At 39.0% G+C, this 27,485-nt stretch overlaps 1 protein-coding gene across 6 annotated transcripts in view; it reads left to right on the top strand.

Annotated features, from left to right (window-relative positions):
* FOXN3 (forkhead box N3) overlaps positions 1–27,137 on the top strand; it is a 299,791-nt gene extending 272,654 nt beyond the window's left edge. For all 6 annotated transcript variants that reach the window (XM_077819245.1, XM_077819246.1, XM_077819244.1 and 3 more), the window contains 2 exons: positions 6,139–6,247; positions 19,494–27,137. In XM_077819245.1, coding sequence (XP_077675371.1) covers positions 6,139–6,247; positions 19,494–20,043 — 659 coding nt within the window. In that variant the 3' untranslated portion in view covers positions 20,044–27,137. The remainder of the gene's footprint in view (positions 1–6,138; positions 6,248–19,493) is intronic.
* The last annotated feature ends 348 nt before the right edge of the window (positions 27,138–27,485 follow it).

Raw genomic sequence — 27,485 nt, 5'->3', positions numbered from 1 at the left:
ACACTCCCTGCGTCTAGTTCTGATGTTAAAAGGGTAAACTCTTCAGGGCAGGGACCTCATCTTTTCTGTGCCCTATGAGTGGTTTTCTGGTTGCTGTGAAATACTTAAGTTTAGGTGGGATGCTTAAGTACAGTAGAGATGAACTCTTTTCCTGTCAGCAAAATACAAGGTTATGGACATTATCTATTAAGGGAAGTGATAAAGGAAGCCATATTTCTTGCAGCTTTCAAAACTAAACTGTACCATGTGCTAGAGTATGTATCACAAGGAACAATCCTGCATTGACCGAGGGGTGGCTGCATGACTTAGTAGCTTTCTTCCATCTCTGACTTCTATCTTGCAGCCCAGGTTTTGACTTTCTTTGATTTGTGGGTTTGTATCAGATCCTTATGGATTAGTATTATAAATGTTCTCTGTGTATAGCAGTGTGGTAGTCACTTTATTGTGGGTTATATTGTAATACAAAAACTTGCAGGGAAGTGTAACAAGTTGAGACTTTTTTCCCCACACAATTTCAGAGTTATGGTTTTTATATTTTTTTCATTAGATGCATTGTTTCTCTCTCCAGTTGATCATTGGAAATCTTGATAAAAGCAAGGAAGGGTAACTATGGAATAATTGCTATGGAGAGGACCTGATTTTACTCACATTGGTGTAAATTAGGAGCAACTCCATTTAAAATTCATTGTATTACACCGTTGAGATCAGAATCTGTCCCATATTGAGAAGAAGCGGAGGGTGAATTTTTAGAGCTGGCTTCGGGGTCATGGCCCTGATTCTCCACACATACAAATATTAACTCCGTTAACTTCAGTGGCAGTACCTCTTGATTTACACTGGTGTACGTGAGAAGAATCAGGTCCAATATCTGTGTCAGTACAAAATAATGGCGAAAGCTGAATAGTGAAAGACATGTACACATCTTATTGTTCCAGCGTCTGGAATTTCTCTAAGACAGCTGTTTATGAAGAAGAAAAAACATCCTAAAGGGGAAAAATATATATGTGGTTGAGTTTCCTTAGCAATGTGTCTCTAACATAACAAAGTTCTTTAGTCATTTGCACAGAAAGAGGGGAGATTACTTTAAAAATGTCTGTCAGGAGGCGGCGTGTTATGTTAGTTAAAGCAGGATTGACAATGGGGATTCAGAACCATAGAACGTTACTCCTGATTGCCAGAGACTGACTGTGTGACCTAGACACAGGCGTGGTCTACACTACCAACTTACATTGGCATAACTATGTAGCAGCTGCCACTATTGCACTGTAAATGGAGACAAGCCCTAAATCACTTCCTTGGATCACCCATCTGTAAAATGAGAATAATACTGATCTCAGGTTGGGGGAGGGGAGGGGGAATAAGTTTATGCTTAATTAATTAATATTTGTAAAGAACAAGTAGGTCCTTACGTGCAAGATACTATGTAAATACAGTGTGTTGTTTTTACTATGGCTCAATTGTTGCTCTTCGAGCAGTCCTGCTCAGTCACACTCTGCTTTCTGGTTCCCCATCCTCGGGGTGGAAGTACCCTACACCAGACCTATACCTGACACAGATTACTTTCTCCGTGCAGCTGTGCTGGACAGCGTATTGGCTGGGGTTGGGGGAAACTCCCACTCAGACCTCACCCATCAGCCCAGGGAGCGGGGTGGTGTTCCTGCTATCTTCACCCTCACATAATGCGGGCAGTCAGGATGGAGTTTGTAAAGGGGTCCTTGTGCCTTCCTTCTCCCTTGTGCTTTGGGTGTTAAGGACCAGGTTGTGAGCCATCTAAGTAAGAAAACAATGCCCGAATTACTGAAGTTAGGGCAGAGCAATTCTGAATTTTCAAACTATTGGACTTTCAGTTTTCAAATATGAATCATTCAGTTTAAAAATATTTTTGGAGTGTTACTTGGTATTGGAAATAAGAGTATTGGTGCAGTGTGAAATGTTACTTTCATAACCGGATCTTTAAATAAGATAGGAGCAAGCAATACAAAATATGCAACAGAAAACCATCCTAGCATATGGGCTGAATGGATTACCTATCAATCAAGAACTTCTACCATGAGGTGGTTGTCATTCTTTTTTTTTTTTTTTTTTTTTATCAGAGGCTCAGAAATCCATTAACACCAATTCAACCAGTGAAAATATGTGTTTTCATTATGGCTTTGGCTCGTTATTGCTTCCTCCCCTCCCCCCAGTCCCTATTGCTCTGTTCCACCCAACCTTTTGGGTATCTTGTATGTTGATATCACCTGGACAGTTACGTAGTGATGCTGTTACGTGACAATTCAGAAAGTATTGTGAAACAAAGGCATTGGCAGCAATGACATAATTAATGTAACCTGAAGTAAATGATGATTGAATTTGGAATGATGATGTTTTCAATATACCAGCTACTGCATATTTTAAATTAAAGATAAGGTCCCTGGATCTTTTCCATACTCAGGCAAGTAGTCTTGCTGAAGACTTTTCAGGATCAGATCCTTTATTAAACCCAAGCGTAACAAAACTGGCAATGGTGGGGAAAGAAATGGGCTGCAAACAGGGAGCCGGGCCTAAAGAGAGAGCAATATTGCTCCCGGGGTGACGTTTCTCAAAGGATAGCAGGATTTTATTATGCATCTTTCACGTTTCTAAATGGGTTTCACACTGTTCCAAATGGTCAGCATAGAAGACGATGAGATGAGAAGGGGTATAGATATGAAGAGAACAATTAAGAGGAAGACAGGAAAGGTTGGGACGGGGGAGGGAGATATTCATGAGAGCAGAAATGTAAGCAGAGGTTGGGTTAGGCAGAACCTACCATCTGAGACACAGAGTCTTGAGCTTGATACAGAAGTGGAGTATAAGCTATTGAAGGGATTTGATTAGGAGAATCATGATCTGAGAGGCAGGAGACAAAAAAAAGCTCTTCATAGCATTATTTTGTATGGCTTACAGTGGAGCAAGATGAGAACTGGGCAACAAAAGAGCTTGGAATACTCAGAGTGAGAGAGGACCACGGTTTTAGCCATACGACTGGGGAGGAATTGAGTGATTTTCAAGGGTGCAAAGACAGAAACAGGGTTTTTCAGTGGGCTGGATACGAGGGGATAGGAAAAGGAAAGGAGTGAGAGGAGAGAATGTCAGGTTTCAGAGTAGCAGCCGTGTTAGTCTGTATTTGCAAAAAGAAAAGGATTACTTGTGGCACCTTAGAGACAAACAAATTTATTTGAGCATAAGCTTTCATGAGCTACAGCTCACTCATTGGATGTGACACTGAGCTTGCAGATCTGAACAGAGGTGGAGCAAGGAAGGAAGAGTTGGGTGCTGATTTTTTCCCCTTGTTTTATTTGAATTGCCAGTATGTTGGCCTTGGGAAGTTTCTTGAAGTTCTTTAGGCAACACTTGTAGCTCATTAACATAAATCACAAATTCGTCCATATCCCTTCAGGCTGTTGTCCTGGGGAAGCTTCATTCAAAGGATTGTTGATATTATAGAATTTATTGCTCTGAAGTGAAGGGGACTTTGCATTTAAAAAAACAGTACCGCATAATATGCACCCCTCTCCTATACTGTGTATCCACACTCCTTCTCGAAAAGCCATGTTGATATGTGACAGTTTTATCTGTTGCTTCAGGCTATGTTGCTCTTTTGGGTTTTTTCCTAATCTTATATCTGAATTTTCCTTGAGCTTTACTCTACTAGTCTTATATTACTTACGTATATTATACTTCACTGATATTCAGGCCCCTTTAAATAGGCACTGTTTACACAGTTGATTTGGTCCAAAATTTTACATTGTGTAAAAGCAAGCTTGCTTTTGTAAAATCCCAACAGTTGTTTTAAACAAATAAACATTCCATTGCAGTGTTTGCAACCTAAACATTGGAGCACTGAGAATCTGGACGCGAAAACGATTATGCAGGGAAACTGACTTCATTGATTTTCCTACGTTGGGGGGGGGGGTGTGTGTGCAAAAAGTAGAACAGCATAAATAGCAAAAAGTAACTTTTTAAAATTATTTCAGTTATAATAACTGAAAGTCAACTTCCAAACCAGCCTAAAGTTAGTCACCAAAAGCTATATTTGGACATGTAAATATAAGTGACCTGTTGTCCAGAAGTGCTAAAAACCAAAGGTGGGTAGAAGCCAGTGACAGGATTTGATTAGGGATTAACATGCTCTAAGCAGAAGGGAAAAGATTATTTTCACAGCAGTGTTCTGTGTGGTTTGGAGTTGAAGCAGGGTGAGAATCAGGATGCCATTTAGGTGGAGATGGTAATCAAGATGGGATAGGACCATAGCTTGAAGTCAACAGGAACAGTTAATGCTCAGTACCTAAGAAAATCAGGTCACTTTAGTTTAAGTGCCTAAGTATATATTTAGGTGCCTAACTTTAGGCATCTACTTCTGAAAATGTTGACATACACTGGCAATAGTAATAAATGTTTCTTTTGAAGAGTATTTTATTTTTAGATTGCCAGTCTCCCTTCAATTAGAATTAAATGAAAGGTCTTTAAAAATAAAAAGCAGTTAGAGGACATGCACAATAATAATACTGGCAATTGAATGAGTCCATCCACATCTTTGGGAGGGTAATGGGAAAATGACTTTTTAAAGGAAAAGTGATGAGAAAAAGAAAAATCAGGGCTAAATAGAGATACTTTACTGAGAGACAAAGTTAGATTGGTAAAGGCTACTGTTCCATTCTGAGATGGCCCCAGTTGTGGTGCCAATATTGTAACGGATTGTTGTTGCTATTGAAAATACACCCCCACCGTCCACACACACGTGAACAAAGTGAAATCTGGAGTATTCCCTGTTGATTTGAAAATACCTCAAGTGCTTTTGATCAATTTGCATGCAGAATATCTAGTTTTGCAATTTAAATGATAATGACTCGATGGCGACTTGCACTATGTGCTTTTGATGGCACATAATGGGGAGTAAGAACCTCCTCTTAAAATCCTGCATGAGACAGCCAGGACTTGGGTCCAGTTGCACAGAGTAAGCAAGTGCTGTGCGCCCACTATGTACAGACACTCCTCAGAGAACATCGGGGAGTGGGCAGAGCCAGAGGGCATGTCTTCACTGGCAAAGTTGAAGTGCTGCCATGGCGCTTTCATGTGGCTTGTGTAGTTGCGGCATAGCAGAGGGAGAGAGCTCTCCCAGCCCTCTAAAAAAAACCACCCCCATGAGGGGCGTAGCTACCAGTGCTGGGAGCACAGCTCCCAGCACTCGTGCACTGTCTACACTGGCAGGTTACAGCACTGAAACTTGCAGCGCTCAGGAGGGTGTTTTTTCACACCCCTGAGCGAGAAAGTTGCAGCGCTGTAAAGTGTCCGTGTAGACAAGTCCGTAGTGCTGTCATTTCAAATATTCTTCTGGTCAGAACAGCTGAGGTAGCGTTGCAGCTGTCGTGATTTGTTCCTGATATAGGCCGGAAAGAATGCAAAAATATATCCCTGAAATCCTCCCCCTCTCATTTTTACTTCAAAATAGTGACTGTAGACGTCACGCAAGTGTGATGAAAAGTACTTACTTCTAGCACAAAACCTTGTGGTCCAAAGCCACAGTCTGGAATTCAGCTGAATTACAAATCCCTAAAAATCCAAAGAAACTTTGTTGTCCAAATAGTCAGTACTTGTATAATTAGGTGTCCTAGTCTTTTCTTGAATAGGATAGGACCCAATGAAGATGGAAGATCACTGTTCAAATAGTGTACAATGATAAAAAGTTATGACTTATGGATATAACGGCTTATAATATGGCTTGTATTTTGGTTACAATATGTTCTTCCTAAAGTATTTGCCATTTTTGCCTTAGATAAATTTTACTTCAGTAATTGCAATGTTACCTAAATTTTCCTGTTTGCTGTAGGATGTTGTGTAAGGAATTGTCTATGGCAATTAGAAAATTTGAGGGTGACCTCTATGAACCAAGTTAATAGTGGTTGCCATTAAATATTTTGCAATCTTTACTTCGCATATAGAATAATGTGAATAGCACTTTAATGTTAACTATGAACAAAGGTTTTTGTGAAGATTTTAAAGGTGAGCGCTGTATTAGACATTCTTATTTAACATTTTCTAATTTTATTTTGAAGCGCTTAACATCAAAAGTGCTGCTTAAAATTTTTTTCTAAATGTTTAAAAATTTTCTTTTAGTTCCCCCTGGAGTGATACAAAATGGAGCTCGTGTTCTGAGTAGAGGAATGTTTCCAGGAGTTAGGCCATTGCCAATCAACCCTATTGGAAGCATGGCTGCTGCAGTAAGGTAAGAGTATATAGGTACAGAACCAGCGTTAAAGAAACTAATTATTAGACAGTGGATATACTCTGGTTATGCAAGGATTGTTGTCAAAAGTCTTGACACTTGTTTTTATTTCTGAGATTAGATGAGAGGACATAGTGGGCTTTTTAATTTTCTTTTTAGTACATGTACTCCTGGATCACCATTCTTTGTATGACAAGTGTCTCATGAGTGACTGTCTGTTGCACCCTGGCTTCTCTGAAAAGCGGGACTGTACATTCATCAATGGATTTGCAGGTTATGGTGACAGCTTAGTGCTGTCAGCTCTTTTTCTCGCTACAAGTGTTCTGTTGTGTTTCCATATATGACCAAACCATTTAGCCAAATATTTAGCCTAAATCTTTTCCTAGAGTTAAATATCAGACACCAGAATATCAATTATAATACTTAAATTCTGAGGGTATGTAAACGTTATAGCTATCATTATTAACTTTGTGATGTACAATCTGAAGTTCTTTTAGTGCATGGTCCACTTGCAAGAGTATTTTGAAATGTTCACGAATGGAATGTTGTTTTTAAGCCATGAAATTAGGACGTATCCTTCAGAAGGGAGGACAGTACAAGATGCATAAGAAAAGTCTGGAAATACTAAGGGCTCTGATTCAGTGGTTTGCTTTACTTCGTGAAAGCTAACTCCACTTGAGACAACAGAGTTACACCATGGAAGAATTTGGCCAGGTGTGTTGCTATTGTCCTTCTCTTCCAGTGTTCTCAATATCTACAAAAAATGCTTTCACCGTCTACCAGTTGGGTGCCCTGGGTGGACTTCCATAATTTGTGCTGATTCTGGTTTGGAGAGGACCATTCAGGCTACATCATCTGCTATCAAGGTTCTCAGCCAGAGGTTACAAGTCTATGAAGGAAAATACTGTGATTACTGCTAGATCAGGGATTCTCAAATTTTGTTGCACCAGGACCCTTTCTGACAACAAAAATTATTATATGATCCCAGGAGGGGGGACCAAAGCCTGAACCAACCCAAGCCCCGCCACCCTAGGCAGGAGGGGGCCAAAGTCCAAGCCCTGCTGCCACGGGTGGGAGGGCCAAAGCCCAAGGGCTTCAGCCCCGGGCGGGGGGGCCTATAACCTGAGCCCCACCGCCCAGGGCCAAAGCCCTTGGGCTTTCCTTTGACCCCACCCAGTGGAGTCAGGGTTCGGCTCCAGCCCTGGGTCGCAGCAAGTCTAACGCCAGCCCTGGCAAACCCATTAAAACGGGGTCACAATCCACAGTTTGTGAACCGCTGTACTAGCTTAATTCATTATAATTGCCTCAGTTGTTTGTGCCTTTTCATAGTCAGTGCTTCTGGAAGTGCTCTTTATATCCAGACCCTTAGGTGTAGTTCATCCAACCAACAGCTAGAGACAGTATTTCCCTTTCCTCTGAGACCTTTATTTCCCTTTTATACAAAACGTGCACAGAGAGGAAGGTATTAATTCAGTAACAACCTATGGCTGTTTATGGGCTGTTGTTAAACCACATCTTTTCATCTGCTATGCTGAATGAGGCATCAACCAGAAATACAGAGAGTTTCCCTCTGTCTGCACCTGTTTAAGGTCTACCGTACCCAGGAATGGCAGCCCACACATCTTCCAGCAGTGATGCCACTGGCTGTCAGGCAGAGCCTCTGTTCTGCTCCAGAGGGGATCATAGAGCCATGGGATTAGTTATTGATGATATTATTTTAAAACATAGAATCCAGTCTAAATGGTGAGGAAGGACATACAAGTGAGAGTGGCTGCTCCTGAGCTCATTCTCCCCTTCAACTTATGGCTATCGCTTGAACGACACGGATATTATTTCAGAATTAGAGGAAGCTTAGTGGAGGAAAAAGGGGATATCTCCAAAGAAACATGTCCTTTCTCCGTGCCCCTCCAACACCACCACCACTTGAAGACTTCCACAGTTTTGCTCCCAATATTGCCATGCTATGCAGGGCAGCATATAGGTTAAATTTTTTGTTCTCAGAGAGGCTCACCACCTCCCGTCCCCCTGCTGTTCCTGCTTCCAGCAGGTGGAATAGTATCTTTACCCTGATGAATGGTAATGAAGACTAAAGAGTTTGGGTGTGAGAGGGGGCTGGGAGTTGGGGCATGGGATGGGGGCAGGGCTTTGGGAGGGAGTTTGGATGTGGGAGGGGGCTCGGCAAGGAGTTGGGGCGCAGGAGGGGATTTGGGGTGCCAGATCCGGGCAGCGCTCACCTTGGGCAGCTCCCCAGAAGCAGCAACATGTCCCTGCTGCTCCTAGGTGGAGGTGCGGCCAGGCAGCTCTGCACACGGGCACCACCCCAGCAGCTCCCATTGGCCACGGTTCCCAGCCAATGGGAGCTGCGGAGGCAGCGCTTGGGGTGGGGGCAGCGCAGGGAGCCCCCATGGCCATCCCTTCACTAGGAGCAGCAGGGACATGTTGCAGTTTCCGGGGAGCCAAGCGGAGCCAGGTAGGGAGCCTACCGGCCCCACCCCAACTGGGCTTTTAATGGGGATATCAGAAATGCCAGGTTCTAGAGCTTTATAGTTGGTAAAGTGACGGATAACACAGCTTTTACTGTATTGGTAATGGGGGCTTCAGTATAGCAGACAAAGATATAAAAAGTTGAAGCTAGACAAATTTAGAATGGAAATAAAGCACAGTTTTTTAGTAGTGAAGGGAATTCATCACAATCCTTGCTAAATTGTTCCAGAGGTTGATTTTCTGTCACTGGCAATTTTTAAATCAAGATTGGATGTTTTTTTCTATAACGTGTACTCTAGTTTAAACAGGACTTAATTCAGGAATGTCCTATAGTCTGTATTATACAGGAGGTTAAATTAGATGATCATAGAATCATGATCTGGTCTCAGAATTTCATAGATTCTATCTTAACAAAATGACACCAGTATTCTAAGAGCTTACTGCATGCATCCGATGAAGTGAGCTGTAGCTCACAAAAGTTTATGCTCAAATAAATTTGCTAGTCTCTAAGGTGCCACAAGTACTCCTTTTCTTTTTGCGGATACAGACTAACATGGCTGGTACTCTGAAAAGAGCCTAGAGTTGCTACAGGTTCTACACAAAGATATGGAGTAGAGGGTCTAATAGATACTTTCCTTCTCTAAAATTATGTGGTTCTATTGGCTCTTAAATGATGTGTGGTTCTTTCTACTGCTCTTCCTGGCTGCCCCAATGGCTATAGATTCTGTTGCATATTTAACAATCCTGCAAAAGTGAGGAAATGCCAGTTGTTTGTAATAGCTTGATCTCAGCACAACTATGATTTGCATCATGAGAAAGTATGATATGTGTCCTTAAATTCCAGTGCATGTATTTAATCCTTTTGTTTTAGGATAGTCTGGGTTATCCACAGATACAGATTTTGTATTTCTCTTTCACATCAAATCCATTCAGTGCTGTGAGAGCTAATTAGGATCACAGACTTTAAAAAAAAAGGGGGGGGGGGATTGGCGGGGGGCAGGGATCTGAAGATACTTTATTGAAGTACCAAAAAGAACCAATGGCTTGTCTATCTGATATGACAGAAATCACCCCATCCTCTGTGGAAGAGAAGAGCCTTCATGAAGGATCCGCTGGACTGTAAAGCACAGAAAAGCCTGAGGGGAATGTCCATGGTTTCAAGGATGTTCTTTCACACAGTAACTTGTGCAGCTTTTGTATCCACATGCGCTAATCTGTTAATACCTTTTTGGTGTTGAAGTGCCCAGTACCAAATACCCCATTACAGGTTCAGTATGACAGCTACCTTTTAGAGAGTGGCTATTACCTGCCCAGGCTTTGGTTATTCAGTCCAAAACTGCATTAGCTTTCTTTGCTGCCATATCAAATGGCACACGTGCTATCTATGTCTGTGCAGTCATAGCATATATCTGTCTACAATCGCCACATGATCTCTCTTGGCATGACAGTTTTCAGGTTTTTTTCTTCCTGGTTGACTTTTGTTTTGTTACTTCCTTTCTACAATCTAATTTCTGTAGATCCCTTTGTATTATTTCTTTGTCTGCACTTAAGTTTGCAGATCTAAACAGTTTAGTCTTATCTGTGACATACCTTGGCTGGCTGAAGGATACCGCTAAGCAAATAATTTTATTAAGAGGATGTTGAAGTAAAAAGAAAATGGTACAGAATTTAAGCATAGAAGTTTCTGTTATCAGGGAATAAGGTACAGATTATCAAGGGGTGCGAAATTCGGTTTAGGAACAGGTGGCGTAAGGAATACATAATCTGCAGTCTCCCCGATTGGGGGTAAAAAGTTAACGGGTCAAAGAACAGACATTGAGATATGAGGTTATGTTGTTCATATAATGGCTATATTCAGGTGTGAAGTATGAGTAGATACGATGATGAGGATGGATTTACCCTCATTTGGTGAGATTTTTATAGAATGGATTGATCACAAGGAGGTAAGACTTTCAGCAAATTGCCCTGTTGTTTGGACAGCCGTTAGCATCAGGTTATAGTCACCAAAAGTTAGATTTTGTGTTGCCATTGCTCTTGCAGCTGGATAATTGATTATTCAAGATCCTTTCTGTGGAAGACACCAAAACCTAACTAAGCATTGACCTAACACGTTTAAATAACTTTGGCTTCTGATGTATTACCTCACACCAATTCCATCCAGTTGAGCAATTTACTGAACTATGGCTTTTTAATGTGGGACGTGAATGGGTTGCAGTGTTTCCCAGTTCTACACAATCTACCATCTACTTGCCTACTTTTCCCTGCAGGAAGAACAAATTAGGAAGCAATCTCGCATAATCACTTCACCTTTTGTATACAAAATAAGGTGCGACTGAACAGAATTGTTTGAATAAAATACCCTATTGAAAAATATTGAAATCAAGACACGTCCACCACTTTACATGAATAAAGATTAGCCATTGAGGAGACAATCATTATGTTGTTGTGCATTTGGCTTAAATCTCATAAATAGAACTTTTGTTCCAGACTGATCTGTAAATGGAAAAAAGCATCCTATGCTATTTTAGTTTATGAATCATCGTCTGTTGCTAAATCTCCACAACAGAACGTAGCTGGATGTGTTTTGACAGTAGTTCTTATTTACTTTATTCACACCACTTTTAGCTTGTTTGCCACCACTATTTTCCACATTGTGGCTGACAAGTTAAGGAGCCAGCAGAAAATAGCTGGGTGAAATATGATACCAATACTGCTCAGAGTGTAGGAGGTTTTAAAATGTCTCCAGTCTCCAATATGGGAACCATTGTATTATTCAATTTTAGTGTACCCCAGCACTGTGGCATCATCTGAGCACACTTGAAAACACGTACAGTGACATTCTGGCCTCCAGGCACATACTTTCATTTAACGTTTTTGTAAACAAAAAAATCAAGTCACACCTTAGAGTAGGCAAAGGCTTGACTGATGATTTGAAGATTAAGCTCTGACTACCTGAAGAAGCAAATTCCATAGTCTGGGACCCCCCTCCCCCTCTTCCATTGGAATGTCCAGCCTAAAGTCCTCATGAGAGCACAATTTAGGGCCTGTTCGTAGAAGCACCTTATCAGTCAAGGTAATGTATAGGAAGAGATGTTCTATCCTAGGTAATCAGGTCCCTCATCATCATACTAGCTCTTACATAGTGCGGTTCCTCAATAGATATCGGAGTGCTTTACAAAGGAGATCAGTATCATTATTCCCATTGTACAGCTGTAGATCTTTTCTGGGTACAGCCAATGCCTAGAATGGCACGTGGAAAGTGTCGCTCCAGGGGTGGTTTATTTACACCCCTGAGCAACATAAGTTCTGCTGTCATAAGCTGTAGTATGCACATAGCCTTAGAGCCCAAACCTAGTTTGTCTGTGAAGTCCAACATGGTGGTAAGGAATGATGTCCCTGTCTCACATGCTGGTTTGTTTTATTTATTTGCTTTTCTGAATCAGCCATTCAAGCAATAACTAAATGAACAGAAATAAATTTAGTATGCAGCATAGGTGCCAAGACATAAGCTGAGTTATGCACCCACACCATCCATGAATGACTGTAGGTTGTCTGCGTAAAGGAGCTGGAATGTATTTCCATATAGATGGTCTTAATTTGGTTTATTACTAGAACAATCTGTTTAATACAAAAAAAAAAAATCCAGGTTGCACTGCAGGCCCATTTCCTGCTGTATTATGCAAAGTGAGTTATTTTGTGGAGCTGAAGGAGGTGTTCCTTTTACAAAAATATTTGACTGCTGAATTTAACTTGCCTCCTTCTCCAATGTGAAAAGGGCCACATTTTTTTTTAACTCTCTAAATCTGATATGGATATAGACAAAGTATTCTTTCTGTGAGGACAATTTAGATTTTCATAAAGCCTTTGACAAGGTCCGTCACCAAAGGCTCTTATCAAAGCAAGCTGTCGTGGGGTAAGAGGGAAGGTTCTCTCATGGATCAGTAACTGGTTAAAAGATAGAAAACAAAGGAAAGGAATAAATGGTCAGTTTTCAGAATGGAGAGAGGTAAATAGTGGTGTGCCCCAGGGGTCTGTACTGGGACAAGTCCTAGTCAACGTATTTATAAATGATCCGGAAAAAATGAATAAATAGTGAGGTGGCAAAATTTGCAGATAATACAAAACTACTCAAGATGGTTAAGCAGACAGCAAAGAGTTACAAAGGGATCTCACAAAATTGGGTGACTGGGCAACAAAATGGCAGATGAAATTCAGTGTTGATAAATGCAAAGTAATGCACATGAGAAAACATAATCCCAACAATACATATAAAGTGATGCGGTCTAAATTAGCTGTTCCCACTCAAGAAAGAGATCTTGGAGTCATCCTGGATAGTTCTCTGAAAACATCCACTCAATGTGTTGCGGCAGTCACTAGCAATGTTAGGAATCATTAGGAAAAGGACAGATAAGACCCAAAATATCATATTGCCTCTATATAAAGCTATGGTATGCCCACATCTTGAATACTGCGTGCAGCTCTGGTTGCCCAGTCTCAAAAAAGATATATTGGAATAGGAAAAGATACAGAAAAGGGCAACAAAAATTATTAGGGTTATGAAACAGCTTCCATATGAGGAGAGAGTAATCAGACTGGGACTTTTCAGCTTGGTAAAGAGACAACTAAGGAAGGATATGATAGAGGTCTATACAATCATGATTGGTGTGGAGAAAGTAAATAAGGAAGTGTTATTTACTCCTCATAACACAAGAACTAGGGATCACCCAGTGAAATTAATAGGCAGCAGGTTTAAAACAAAGTGTTTCTTCACACAATGCACAGTCAACTTGTGGAACTCATTGCCAGAGGATTTTGTGAAGGCCAAGACTATAACAGGATTCAAAAAAGAACTAGATAAGTTCATGGAGGATAGATCCATCAATGGCTCTTAACCAGGATGGGCAGGGATGCAAAACCATGCTGTGAAGTGTCCCTAGCCTCTGTTTGCCAGAAGCTGGGAATGGGTGACAGGGGATGAATCACTTGATGATTACCTGTTCTGTTCGTTCCCTCTGAAACACCTGGCATTTGTCACTGTTGGAAGACAGGATACTGGGCTAGAGCAATCTGTTTAATGGAAAAAAAAAAAAATCCAGTTCGTATGTTTGTTAATGGATCATTACAAGATTTATATTTGCTGTAGTCCTTTGCATGTTTGTTGTTACGAAAGAAAATCTCCCTGTGAGAGTTTCTGTCAATAGCATAACTGACTTACTAGTGTTGACTTCTATTCAGCAACTCCTGGATAGACAGAGCCCTGCAAATCTGCGGGTATACACAGACCATTTTTGCAGATCGGATGTGGATACACCTTTTTGTATCTGCGCAGGGCTCTATGGATAGGGTCACATCAATCATCATACAAGTGAGCCCTACTTATTTTTAATTTGCTTTCTTGTTGTCCTGTACAGTGCTATCTACATGACAGTTCCACCAACCTGCAAAGTAACCTGTGACTTTCCTGCAGTGTAGAGTTTACTATATGGGTTATAGCAAACCTGGAAACTTCCAGTGTCCAGAAGAAAAATTGACATGCCCTGTTTTCTCCTGTTCTTAATTGGGATACTCTCTCAGATTCTAAAACTCCCACTTACACATCCATAACGTGTTTCATTCAGAAGAATCCAAAAACAATTAAACTGATATTCCAACTATATACAGAGTTCACTTCAGCCACCTGTAAAATGCAGCCAGCACGGGTGGAATGTAGCTGGTGTTTAGAAGGAGAACTACCCAACAGTTAAGGACAGGACGTGAATAATACCATATCCAGTTGAAACCACTAGAGGAATTCACATAGGCAACATTTATTTACCTCTATTGAAATTTGCCCAAGAGCTTGAGCAAACATCTGTATGCTTCCACACACACACAAAAAAGGCACCTTGAGAACTTTAATGGCCTTCAATGGTTTGGACTTCAGTTTTGTCTCTTCTAGAAGATGACCCCCTGCAAATTGGGACCCACTAACACCATACTGGTGAAAGCATTTCATTACTGTCTTGCACAGAGGAGATCCAGCCACTGTAGACTCCATCCTGCTCCTTCTGTAATCAGTAACAAAACTTCTATTGATTTTCAATGAGAATGGAATCAGACCTTAAAATGGCCATCCCTTTTTCTGGCAACACCCCACATGGTCTGACTATGGCCTAGTCAAATTTAATTATTTGTTCTTTTTTAAAAAAATCTTTACACTGTAGCTGTGGATTTATAAATCTTAAGTGTTTTCAAATCTAGTTAAGGTCCATCAGAAAAACAAAATATTTCAGTGCCAGAAGGATGAAGCAACAAAACACATCCCAGTGGTCTGTGCTACAGGCTAGAGATTCAGCATGAAACAACTTGAAAAGTGCCAATTACTAGAAAATCTGGATGAACTTTTGGGTAATTTAAAAATCTTTGTGGGGCATTGATTTTTAGTAGCATTTTTATCACTGTGATTATGAGTTTAGCATTTTTACATATGTCTAAACTCCCCCTTTAAAAAAAAATACACTAGGCAAAATGGGCATTTTTGTTTTATTAATGCTTCAGTGGTAGAGAGGGTTGTGTTTAGAGGCCTTCTGATACACAATCTGTATATATACATTATTTGTATTTGTCTTGGTTTTTTAACTGAATAGGCTAGACCCAGGCACACACTACTTTTTTTCTGGCATTTATAAACACTGAATGACTGACAGAGGTGTTATCGTTTACTTCTTGAACATGTGCTCTGTAATGTCCAGCCCTCTCCTGGACAGTTCAGTGAAATAATATGGTTCATTTGCTCCTTTAAAGAGAGAAAACACACTAGTTTGCCGCATCACCTGGACCTGACATTCACTTTAGTACAAACCACAGTACTGTTGGCTTAGATTACTAGTAAAACAAGTTTATTAACGGAAGAGGATGGGATTTTAAGTGAGTTCAAGTATAAGAGATAGTTAGGAATGGTTAAAAGCAAATAAAAGTGAAAATTCATATCTAAAAGTCTTAATCTAGAAAGATTTTGTTCAAGACTTTGTTCAAGATAGCCTTTCTCACCCACAGTCTTCTGCAAAATGGTGACCCTCTCCTTGGTCAGGATCTCTTCCAAAGGTGCTGGTGCCTTGATCATTTTAGGTGAAAGAGATCACCTGGGGTTTTCTGCCCCTTTCTTTTATAGTACATTGAACCTCTGAAATGGATTCTTCTGGAAGTTACCTCTCAAAATAAAGTTCATTCAAGCTGTGAGGAAGGTGATATGTAGACTGCTAGTGAAGGAGGCTCCATGTTCTTCCCCATCACACACACATTTTTGTTCACTTTTGTTTGATGAAATACAAATTGTTGTGTTCCCTGCCATCTCTTCCCCCTGCTGTCTTGAAGATCCTGTTTACTACTTGTACGTAAATTGAGGTAAACACACGTGTCTTTGTTTAGGAGAGACTTGTTTAACGACTTTTGCCTAGGCAGGGCTGTCCGGTTTTGAACATGTGTTAATAACGTCATACAAGGGAATTAATAACTTTACTTTTACGCTGCTATATACATTTCACCATGAAATTATTGACCAGCAAATTACTGGTTTTCAAATTATACCTCACAAGGCATATTGTGTACAAATATTATAATAATACTGTGTTGGGTGTGAATATAGAGGTGCTTTGGCTCACACCCAGTATTACACTATTTGTTTTGTTAGCAAATGTATGAATTCATAGCAGCAATACAAAGAATTAGGTCTTGGAAGTGCCTCAGAAGTACATATGCAATGGAAATGGATTAGATATTATTTTAATTCCACTCGTTATATTCATCTGCTAACATCAAGTATAGGGAAGTCTTCACATCTCGTGTATTTGAGCTATTGCCTCAAGGTAACAATTACTTGTTTACTTTTGGATACACAATAACTGATCTTTTTGAAGATACTAAAACATTCCATCTGTTTCACTCATTTTCATTTCTGCTGGTATCCTTACCAATTGTCTCCTTGACCTGCTATCTTTCTCTTTTATTTTCTTAAGCAGGACTGGTTGGAAAACTTTAAAATTTTCAAAATATTAATGAAGAACAGAAAATATTTTCTGTAGTAAAAGTTATCCATTTTCTGACCATCCCTATCCCTAATGCTTTCCATTCTGAGAGCCTTGGTGTACTCCCTCCTTTCTTCCCATTTCTCTAATGCACCTTTCTATGGACCACCCTCTCTTTCTTTTCCTTCTTTCCATTTTTTGTGGTTATTCGGATACTGATGGGATCTCCTTATAGTAGTTTCCATTCCCCCTATAATCCTAGAATTCTCGGCATTTTTTTTTATATACTTTGCAAAAGAATTGGAATTTTGAGTAAGTCATTGGGTCTTTACTCCAAATTGTAGCCCGTCTGTTTCAAAACAAACACCAGAGTCTGCTCAATGCACTCAAGGGGCAAATCAGCAGTTTTTAGGGAGATGTTGCTGCTCTTTTCTGTGGAGTTGTTGCTTTTTTATTTAATGGTCATTCAAAACAAACTATGCCAAGATTTAATAATAGGAAGGTCCATTAAAAACCTTGTTTACCTACGGTCTAGTTAATAAATATACTGTTTCATTTCCCACCTATTTTGTCCAGTGTTTGTTTCCTTGGAGCAAGAATTTATTGCTGAATTTATGCTGAAGATCATTGCAATCTTTATTGAGCCACATTGCTCAGACTATTAGCTGCCTAGTAAAATCACCTAACTTTAATTTTATGCTAATTTATGATAATTTTGATCATATTTACATGTAAATTTAGCTTAAAAGTGAAGAATTTGTCATTTAAAATGTATCCCGTGCTTCCTTTTTAATGAATGATTCTAAGGAGTTGGTTATAAATTCACCTTACAACTACTTTGTATGGATGATTTCTTCTTTTAAGCGTTTGGCATCCTCTAATGACAACCCCTGCAGTGGCAAACCATCTCAAAGTAAATGCAGCTGGCTTGTTGCACAATCATGAATGACACTGCATTTAGTTATTAATAATTGAAGGAGCTTTGTCTCTTCCTGCTGGGTCCTGTATATAATTCATGGATCATAAACCTACTCTAAAATCTAGGACAAATTAAATTTTATTGAGCAAGAGAGGTTGGTGAGAGACTTTATTTGCCAATAACTAGACCTTGTATTTACATGTTTTCCCCAAAATATTCGAACTAGAAAATTTAGAATGACTAATTAGCCATCTTCCAGCACTGTGTTGTTGCTGGTTCTTGGAACTCTATTTCCTACTTCAACAGAATAAGATAGGTCTTAGACAAACAGAAGTTTGCTTTCATCTCTAGCCATTGTTTGTTCTGTTAAACAGATGGAAACTGTGACTTTATGCACAGCTCGTTTCTTTTCTGTATTATAAAAGTTTGTCCCATACTCTTGGGAAATGGATAAGATTGTCCTGTTTTCTGTAAAGAAACAAGTTCCAGAAGGCAGGTCCAAGTTCCATTCAGGTCCAACCTGAACCACTTCCCCATAATTTACTTTAAATGGAGAGGGGATCAGTAAATTTGATTTGGCAGGGTGCTATTCCTCTGAACATTCCTTTTGAGAAACCTTTACATTCAGGATACTCGTAGGAAGTCACTTATCCAACATTGGCTTGAAAGACTGGCAACGTTGAATTATGCGAAGGTGGCAAGACTTGATTTTAAAAGCAGTTCATCAAGTGATACTGAAAACAGTCTAGTATTTCTCTCATTAGTAGTTAGGAGCCTGTAGAATGAGTCCCGAGCATCTTCCTCTCCCATTTTGCTTAGTGGGAGTTGAGGGCACTGTGCAGGATTAGGCCCTGCTTTAACATACTTGCTGCATGGGGGACACATTCTTTTCCCATGTAAATCAACAGCAGAACTGTCATTGACTTCACTGGAGTGAAAATGGACTGTAGTGGTTATACGTTTTTCATACTGCAGTAGCACCCAAAGGCCTCAATCAGAATTGGGGTCCCACTGTGCTAAGTACGGTACAGATATATAGGAAGGGAAGACATTATCCCAAATGATGCCTTGTAGCGGAAAAGCAGAGTTTTACTTCTTATTACCATTCTTAAAATATTTTGTGGATCACTTATGTAAATAGATATTAAGATTGACAGTACTGAGGATGCCCCCTCTTCTTTTGATATAGTCAGAATAAATGTTGATTCTCTTTCTTAATGTGTTTATGGTCCAAAAAGTGACAGTGAAATGTTACCTGGCTGTTGTACACCTCTGCTCACTGTGTCATGGTGCCTAGTCAGAAGCCACAGCAGCTTAACTTATTGACAGAACAAGGTGTTCTCTATGGTCAGAATCACATAGCTGGGGAAAACAAACACACATCTGTCTCCAAACCTGGTAGCAAATTTCTGATTCCAGTCTTCAGTAGTACTGACATATAAAGAAAAGGAGGAGTTAAATTTCCAGGTCACCGAACTGCCATTTCTATCTCTTTGAAAACTAGTGATGTGATTTTGTTTGTTTGTAAACATAAATTAGATAGTTTTATTGATGAAGAATAAATATGAACCGTCGGAATGTCAATTTTTGTGACTGTACCGCTCACTCCTGTCAGTCTGTTTTGAATTGTTGAGTTTTATCTATGAGGCCCAGTACAAAGATGATTCACTTTGATAGGAAAGCTCCCACTGATTGAGTTAATGGGGCTTTGGATCAGGCCTAGAATGATCGTTACTTTGGTAGCCATATTGAGTCCATTTAGTCCACGATTGTTGCATTTCACATTAGAGCAGCATTATGTGTACGTGGTTTCTAAGGATATTTCATATTGTTTTAACAGAAATGGACTAGCAAACTGCCGGATGAGGACAGAAAGTGAACAGTCGTGTGGCTCTCCCGTGGTTAGTGGCGACCCAAAGGAGGATCACAACTATAGCAGTGCCAAAGCTTCCAACCACAGGAGCACTTCACCTGCTAGTGACTCTGTTTCCTCTTCCTCTGCTGATGACCATTATGAATTTGCTACTAAAGGCAGCCAAGACAGCAGCGAAGGGAGTGAAGTTAGCTTCCAGAGCCACGAGAGCCATAGTGAAACAGAAGAGGAGGACAAAAAGCAAAACCGAAAGGAGACCAAGGACTCTTTAGCTGACAGTGGGTATGCATCCCAGCACAAGAAAAGGCAACATTTACTGAAGGTGAAAAAAGTACCAAGTGACACACTGCCTCTTAAAAAGAGACGTACAGAAAAGCCCCCAGAGAGTGACGATGAGGAGATGAAAGAAGCAGCTGGATCACTCCTGCATTTAGCAGGAATTCGGTCCTGTTTGAATAACATCACCAATCGGACGGCAAAGGGGCAGAAAGAGCAAAAAGAAACCACAAAAAATTAGAACAAATCATTGATTTGTTTGAACTTACAAAATTTTGTTTCAGCACGTCAGGTGAATTCTAATGATTTGTGGCAATATCAGCATTTTTGTTTTTTGTTTTGTTTTTTGTTTTTTTTTTCTTTTTTTGGACCCTTAAGATTTTTATTTTTAAAGGAGATTGAAGCCATAGAACTCATACTGACACTCAGCTAATTTACAAAAGCTTTTCATTACCTGAAGACACAAAGTAAAAAAAGCCAAAATCACCATTGCTTTCTCCAGCTTGTCAGAAATGCATGGTTGAATACGCAGTGACATCAACATTATTGTGATGGGAGTACAATTCGGCCCTCGGAAATCCCTCTTATACCTAGAAGAGATGTGCATAATTCAGTAATCATTCAGGCCTGGCCCTTAGGTTAAAAAGTATGGCCTTACAATTGGGTTTATAAATGAAAGTGAATAAGGAGATTTGGAGGATGGAGGAGGCATGGAGTCCTCAACACCAAACCAAGAACCGGTGGCAGTTGGATACAGTTGTGCCATAGAAGTCTTTGGATAGCCACTGAAAGCAATTGCGCATACAGTAATGCATTATTAGTGCTCCCTGTACTATATGTGGCTCATAATGTGAAGACTGATAACTTTAAGTTATGGAAAATTTGAACTGTGTATGCAACGGGTTTCAGTGAAATAATGAGAAGAAATGGTGGGGGGGGAGAGGGAATCGTTAATGGTATTGTTAATCATTGAATTCTGTCTTCTATATTAAATTAAAAGAATGTTCAAAAAGCCATAAGCCTGAAGATTGGCACTGCGTGCAAATAATAATAATAATAATATGGAAAACAAGCTATGTCTTCTAAACTGCCTGAGTGAAAAGCAATCAAGTCTAAGAAATTACAGTAGATATTAAGGAAGTAAGTAAATCAGAATATTTTTCTGTGGATCAAAAATACTTGATCTAACGGGGGGAAAAAATGCTACAAAACCTGCCATTAGTATTATGTGTATTTAAAAAAAAAAAAGGCATATTGATGGACAAGAAAATAGAGTACAACCAAGAGCTCCTATACTGCCCTCAAAATTGAGTATGCAGTTATTGTCAGTCAGGATTCGTCTGTGCAAAAACAACATCAGATTTCCAGATTCAACCAGCGTAGCCAGCAGAAAATTCTGATCCACGTTGCATGGATTTGGGGGAGGGGAAATGAAAAACAGCTACTTTTTTTTTTTTTTTTTAATTCAAAGATAACAAAGTTCTTGTAAGGTAAATAATGTATTTAGCATGAAGCATGAATTATTTTCATATAAATATAGAAAATAGAGAAAAAGGCTATGCCTCTAATTTTTAAGCCCTTAGGCTTAGAGTCTGTTTTATTTTTATTTTTTTTTGTTTTGTTTTTGTTTGTTTTGGTTTTTTGAAGCAGGTGTTTAAGGTTTAACCTTCTTCAGGGACAAACACTGACTGTTGGGGAACTTACTCTGCAATATTAAAAATATCTTCACACTCTGGTAGGGCTTGGATGGTTGAATTATATACTGCCTTGTCTGCACATTCAGCCCCCGCTCCCTACTTCTGTTTTAAAAAAAAAAAAAAAAAAATGTCCTTTCTCTGCCTGTACATGTGTAACATGATGCAATAATCTGAGGGCAAATTTAGTAGTGAGTGTGTATGATAGAATCAAGAGAATAATAGGAGATTAATTGAGGAAAATAATTCGGATTTGGTTCAGGGATAGGTATGTCAGTGAATAGCTTTGCTAATTTGCCATGAAAAGAAATGAAGTTAGTAAAGGGCCTTATGGATGGTGATCAGAGATATAGCACAGGATTAGAGGAAGCGATTCAGGTACAGTTGTGCTACTCTCATGAAAATGTTGATAATTCGATTGGAATTCCCTGGAAGTGGGGGGGGAAGCTGTGAATAAAATACAATCTCTCCCACCCCAATTTGTGAATTTGGCATTAAAATCATCTACACTAAGAAGATCCTAGAGGCAAAAGGAACATTACAGGGACTGAAAATCCCTATCATTTCATAAAATAAAATTATCTTGTCTTTAAAAACTTGAGGCCACCAAATTTATCCCTGGTATAACTGTTTCAATCCACAGAGTTACATGAGGAAGGAGTATAGCCCATGATCAGGAAACTATAGAGGGATGTGATTGCCCACCCAATGGAGTAAAAGAAAAATTGCACCATGAGGCATTTGGGTTTTTCATTTGGTTTAGGAAGTGGAAGGATTGTGCAGTGGATTACTATGGTCTGCCAATATTGCTATGCTCAATGGGTGTTCTGTTGTATAGAAAATATAATACAGCACAAGGGTGCAGCACCAAAATTTATTTCTTTTTTTCTGATTTGCCTAAGTGTGTATCAGGACCCCAGACCCTAACTATATTGTGAATTGAATAGTAGTCCATGGGCTGGATGTTAGAGTCTGGGAGAACATCAAGCAGCATAGATTGAGACGGTGGGAAGCAAAGATGGTTTAACCCTTGCACTCAGCTGATCCGTGTCCACTGTGTGCAGGGTTGGTCCCCAGGTGTAAATTAGAACCCTACCAACTGCATTGGTTGCCAGCAGCCCTGAGAAGCAAAAACCCATAACTTAGGGATCAGTGCAGCCTAGAGGTGCATCAGCCATATTGCTTCCTTCATGACTGCACTGGGGTCATTCTCTTGTTGGCAGATATGCCAGCTCTGTGGCCAGAATCCACTGATAGTGCTACACAACTGCACTAGAAAATCTGGCCTCTTGTGTTTCATGGACTTCTGGGAAGAGTGACTGCAAATGAAAATGCATCAACTTGCCCCAAAAACCGTTGTAATACATACTTGTGCATATGTTGTTCCATCCCACCAGCCTGATTAATATTAAATACAATTAAGAGTAAAATTTAGTGGCATCAAGTAAATTCGAAGCAATGGCTTACTCCCCACCGTCACCAGAGAAAATGACATGGTCACCTACCAGTGGGCAAAAACTGCTCTCAGTCACAAAACTAATTCCAGAGTAACTTCACTGACTAGAATAGTTACTCCAGACTTACACCAGTGGAACTGAGATAAGTATCTGTTCCATAAGTACTATTTTCTAATTTGGCTACTTGATTAAATATGTAATTATCACTAGTGTTATCCACCCAAGAAAACAATCTTGTACATAAATACCTAATTAGGCAGGTTGTCTTTAAAATATATTATTTCTGTAAGACTTCAATAACTCCTTTATGGACTTGCTGGTATATTTAAATATTGGCAGGTGCAATTTGTAGCTTCTAGGCTGGCCTACTGGGAAGATGTCAATAGGCTGTGTTTTATAAAATACTTTCAAGGCCCACCAAAAGAGAGGAACCAGAAATTTGGTTTTGTACTAATGCCCCCTGTAGACTCTTCAAGAAGGGCATGAAGTATATAAGTGATAAAACAACCTATTGTTTTAAGTTTAAAAAGTATTTTGTACAGAATTCCTATACATATAACTGGTGACATTCAGTACATAACTACAGATTGGTATGTTTAAAAAAAATAAATACTTACAAGCCACCTTTTAAAACATGTGATTTGTGCCTGATTGAGCACAGTAGCTTCTTCGGAATTGGTCTTGGTTCCATCACTTAAATATTCATTTATCTAAATAGGTGTGTTCTTTGTACATTGGATTGGAAGGACTGTTTAAGGTCCGTCCAGTTTATTATGTAACCAAACATTATAGAGCCAATACAATGCATGTTCGTAAATACGCTCAAGAATTAAATAACTAAATAAATAAAAATACATTGCCAACACCTCTGTGCAATTGTCACTATTCTTAAAATCCTGCCAAAACTAACTGGTAATTGGATCATATTATGGACTTTATCATTTGCCAGACTTTTTTTCTGACATAGCCATTTTTGAGGAAGAGCTCCGAAAATCTCTAAACATCTATTTTTTCCCCATTCTAGTATTTTAAAAATCTTTCAAAGTTAATGTTCTTCAAAGCTGGTATGAAAAAAGATACCAGGGCAGCAGACTATCAATGGCACCTTACAGACCTGAGAGGATTTTTAAGGGTGGTTTATAATTAACAAACATTCTTACATTTTACAATATTCATTTTGGAGGGAGAAACATTTGTAAGCCAGAGCTAATGCCACAAATAGATTCTGTTAAAGTCTGCAGGTGTAAAGGAATCAAACATTCATTGCTTATATGCTGCAAAATATTTGATGTTCTTTTGTAAAATCATTTTGATGAAGTTTTGCCTTTTAAAAATGCTAAGCACAGGTCTTGAGCAGCTTTGCTATTTCATCAAATGTATCTTCCTAAAAACGGAGCTTGATTGTGATCTCACAAGTGTTGAAACCAGAAGTAACTCCAGGGCATCACTGAAGTTAAAACCAGGGTTGGTGAGATGAGATACACACCCCTTTAGCTCTAGAAAATGAGCCTATGAGTTCAATTCTCATCATCCATGGGTTACATACTTGTGGGTAATTTAACTGACGTCCTTGGAGTTACTTCTGATTTACACTAGTGTGGGAGAAGAAAATCCCTAAACACACGCACTGGTCTTCTACATTTGACTGAATTACTGCCTCACTTTGAAAACTATGGACCAAATTCCCTACTTATTTGGACTCAATAGAGCTATAATGGAGTTATGTCAATTTTCATAAGCATTTGGTCCTAAATCATCCACCAAATGGTGCCATGGGTAAAATTTCTAAAAACACCTAAGCCAAGAGTGACCTTTTGACTTTAATTGAGAGAGAGGCTCCTAAGTCACTAAGGGCCAAATTTGTAAAGGTCTTTAGGTTCCTAAGGGTGCATATAGGCACCTGCCTAGTGGGATTTTCAAATATGCCTCGATGTTTTACTACCTTTGAAATCAGTGGGAGTTAGTTGTTTCGGGCTTTTGAAAATTCCACTGGGCAGGTACCTGGGCATCTGCATCTTTAGGCACCTCCATACCTTTACAAATCTGGCCCTCTGTGGCTCTGAAAAATGTACCCCCACGAGCTCTAGGTTCATAATAAAAGTGTGGAAAATACGTTCACAATTTCAGATACAAATGCAATTCACCTCATTAAGCAAGTGAATCAAGTTATTTCAGTTGGGTCACAGCTGCCCAGGATACTTTTATTTTATTTTATTTTGAAAAGGTTGCTTTTAAAAAATATCCATCTATCTATCTTCTTGACTTTGCCAGCAAAAGAGCATTTGAACTGTACATCCTCTTGATTGTAACAGAGTATCAGTGTTGACAGTCTGACCAGTTAAGTCTTTAGTGTTGTTCTTCACAGCCCTCCAGTAATATATCAAACACTGTTATGCACATAATGCAGCACTGTGATCTAATTTAAATAATACTTTTTTATTATTTATACTACTCTCTGTAATATACATCAACATTTTGCTATATAACCTAAGTGATAACCCTCTTCTTAGTTATCTGCCAAACTTTGAACTTCTGTTTGGTTTATATTGCAGTTAACACAGTTACAAAGTTGTAATTATGTCTTTTTCCTTTGAATCAGAATGTGTAAATCAAGCTATATACATCTTGTGTGTTTCTATTTTGAGATGGAGTTTGAGGATTTACACATAACAGTTAGTGTTCTGTATAAATCTGCATACCTTTGTGAAATCATCTGTTAATCCCCTTTTCTTTAGGAAGTATTAATTGACAGTGGTTTATTAGGGTTTTTTGTTTTTACTTTATTTCTAATACTGGTTATTCTTGAATTAAGCACAGACTTGTCAGCTGGGTTGCTTTATCATTGATAGTGTATATGACCTTATAATTCTTCCACAGTTCAGCAAACAAGTACTAGCTTCACTGACCAAAAAAAGAAAAAAGAAAAAAAAATTCTCAACCTGATGTGTCTATGGTGCTGTATTTTGCTGGTGTACATTTAAAATCAGAAATGAGTTAACGAAGGTCACTTCTGAGTTGTTGTGCTAAACGAGTAGCCTTTCCTCTTTTCTGTTAGCATTGAAACAAAGAGTATTTATCTGAAAATATATAATTGTTTTTTTCTACTGTATCACATTTGCAATGAGTATAGCATGGGATTTCTATTCCTTTTATAAAGAGGGTGAAATTCGCCCAGAACCTGAGCCAAAGCCTATTTGAAATTAATGGGAGTGTTTTTTCAATTATCTTCAGTGGGCTTCGGATCAGACCACCAGCACTGAAGACCCACCACTTAAGCCCAACATTACGGATTTAAGTGATGCAAGAGGCCTTGAGCTGGCATTCAACGGAGGGTGGATTTCACCGAAAGCTGATATTCCATATTGGATGTTCAGATGCTAATATGGATAATATATCATAGCTAGAAATTGGACTCCATCCTTCCATTACTGTGGCCTGAAATCCCAATACCTATTTTTGTTTCTAGTTTATATAAGACTGAAATTTAGTGCATTTTTAAGTTAATTGAACATTGTACATTTCCTGAGTATGTGTCTGGGACAACAATTAAAAGTAATACCTGCATTTAATAACCAATTCCATGCCTGCATCATTCACACTCACTACTTAAAACTGCCATCAGTAAAATGTTGGGGGAATGACTTGTGTGTGTATGAAAAAGCATTATAAACTTGTACATTTTTTTATACTCTGATTCTGTAATATTTCTGAAATATTTTGTTTTACAGAAAAAAGTGATAAAGCAATCAAAAGACCAAGAGGTTTAATATCAATGTTTAAGGGTCACATGACCTTAACTGGCCAATAAGTTAATTTAGTACCATAATAAGAAACCAATTTTTTTTTTTTTTTGCTGTACTTGGCGTATGAAACTGCCAATTTCATGATATTGAAATAAGAACTGTGATGGGGGAATAAACAGTGGTGTTAAGTTGTATTTGTGTTTACCTAAATGAGCAGTCCGAAGGCAAGTGCAATCAGCCGATCTTTAGGAAATATGAAAGTGTTGATTTAGAAACATACTTGCATTTTACATTTTCTTGATGTGTAATCATATTGCCAAAGACAAACTATTTCATCAATTATTATTGTAAATAACACTTTCCCAAAACCTACCATAAAGTTTCTGTGATGTATTGTCTTCCAGTTGCAATAAAAATTACTGAGTTGCATCAATTGAATAATTGTAGTTTTGTGTATACTTGCTTGAAAATACATTTAAATATTAAGTAACAGTTAATGTTTTTAAAACACTAACTGCTGTATGATTTCTATTTATTTGTATTCAAATTGAATACATTTTATACCCACGGTATGATCCCTCTTGTGCATTCACTTCACTAGGTGCCAATGGATTGCTCATGTGCAATTGAATAAATAGGATATAGGAAGTAGGATTTCACTAGGAGGGTGGTGAAGCACTGGAATGGGTACCTAGGGAGGTGGTGGAATCTCCATCATTAGAGGTTTTTAAGGCCCGGCTTGACAAAGCCCTGGCTGGGATGATTTAGTTGGTGTTGGTCCTGCTTTGA

This window comes from Eretmochelys imbricata, chromosome 6 (assembly GCF_965152235.1).
Source record: "Eretmochelys imbricata isolate rEreImb1 chromosome 6, rEreImb1.hap1, whole genome shotgun sequence".
Taxonomy (NCBI): domain Eukaryota; kingdom Metazoa; phylum Chordata; order Testudines; family Cheloniidae; genus Eretmochelys; species Eretmochelys imbricata.
This window is presented reverse-complemented; position numbering and strand designations above follow the sequence as displayed.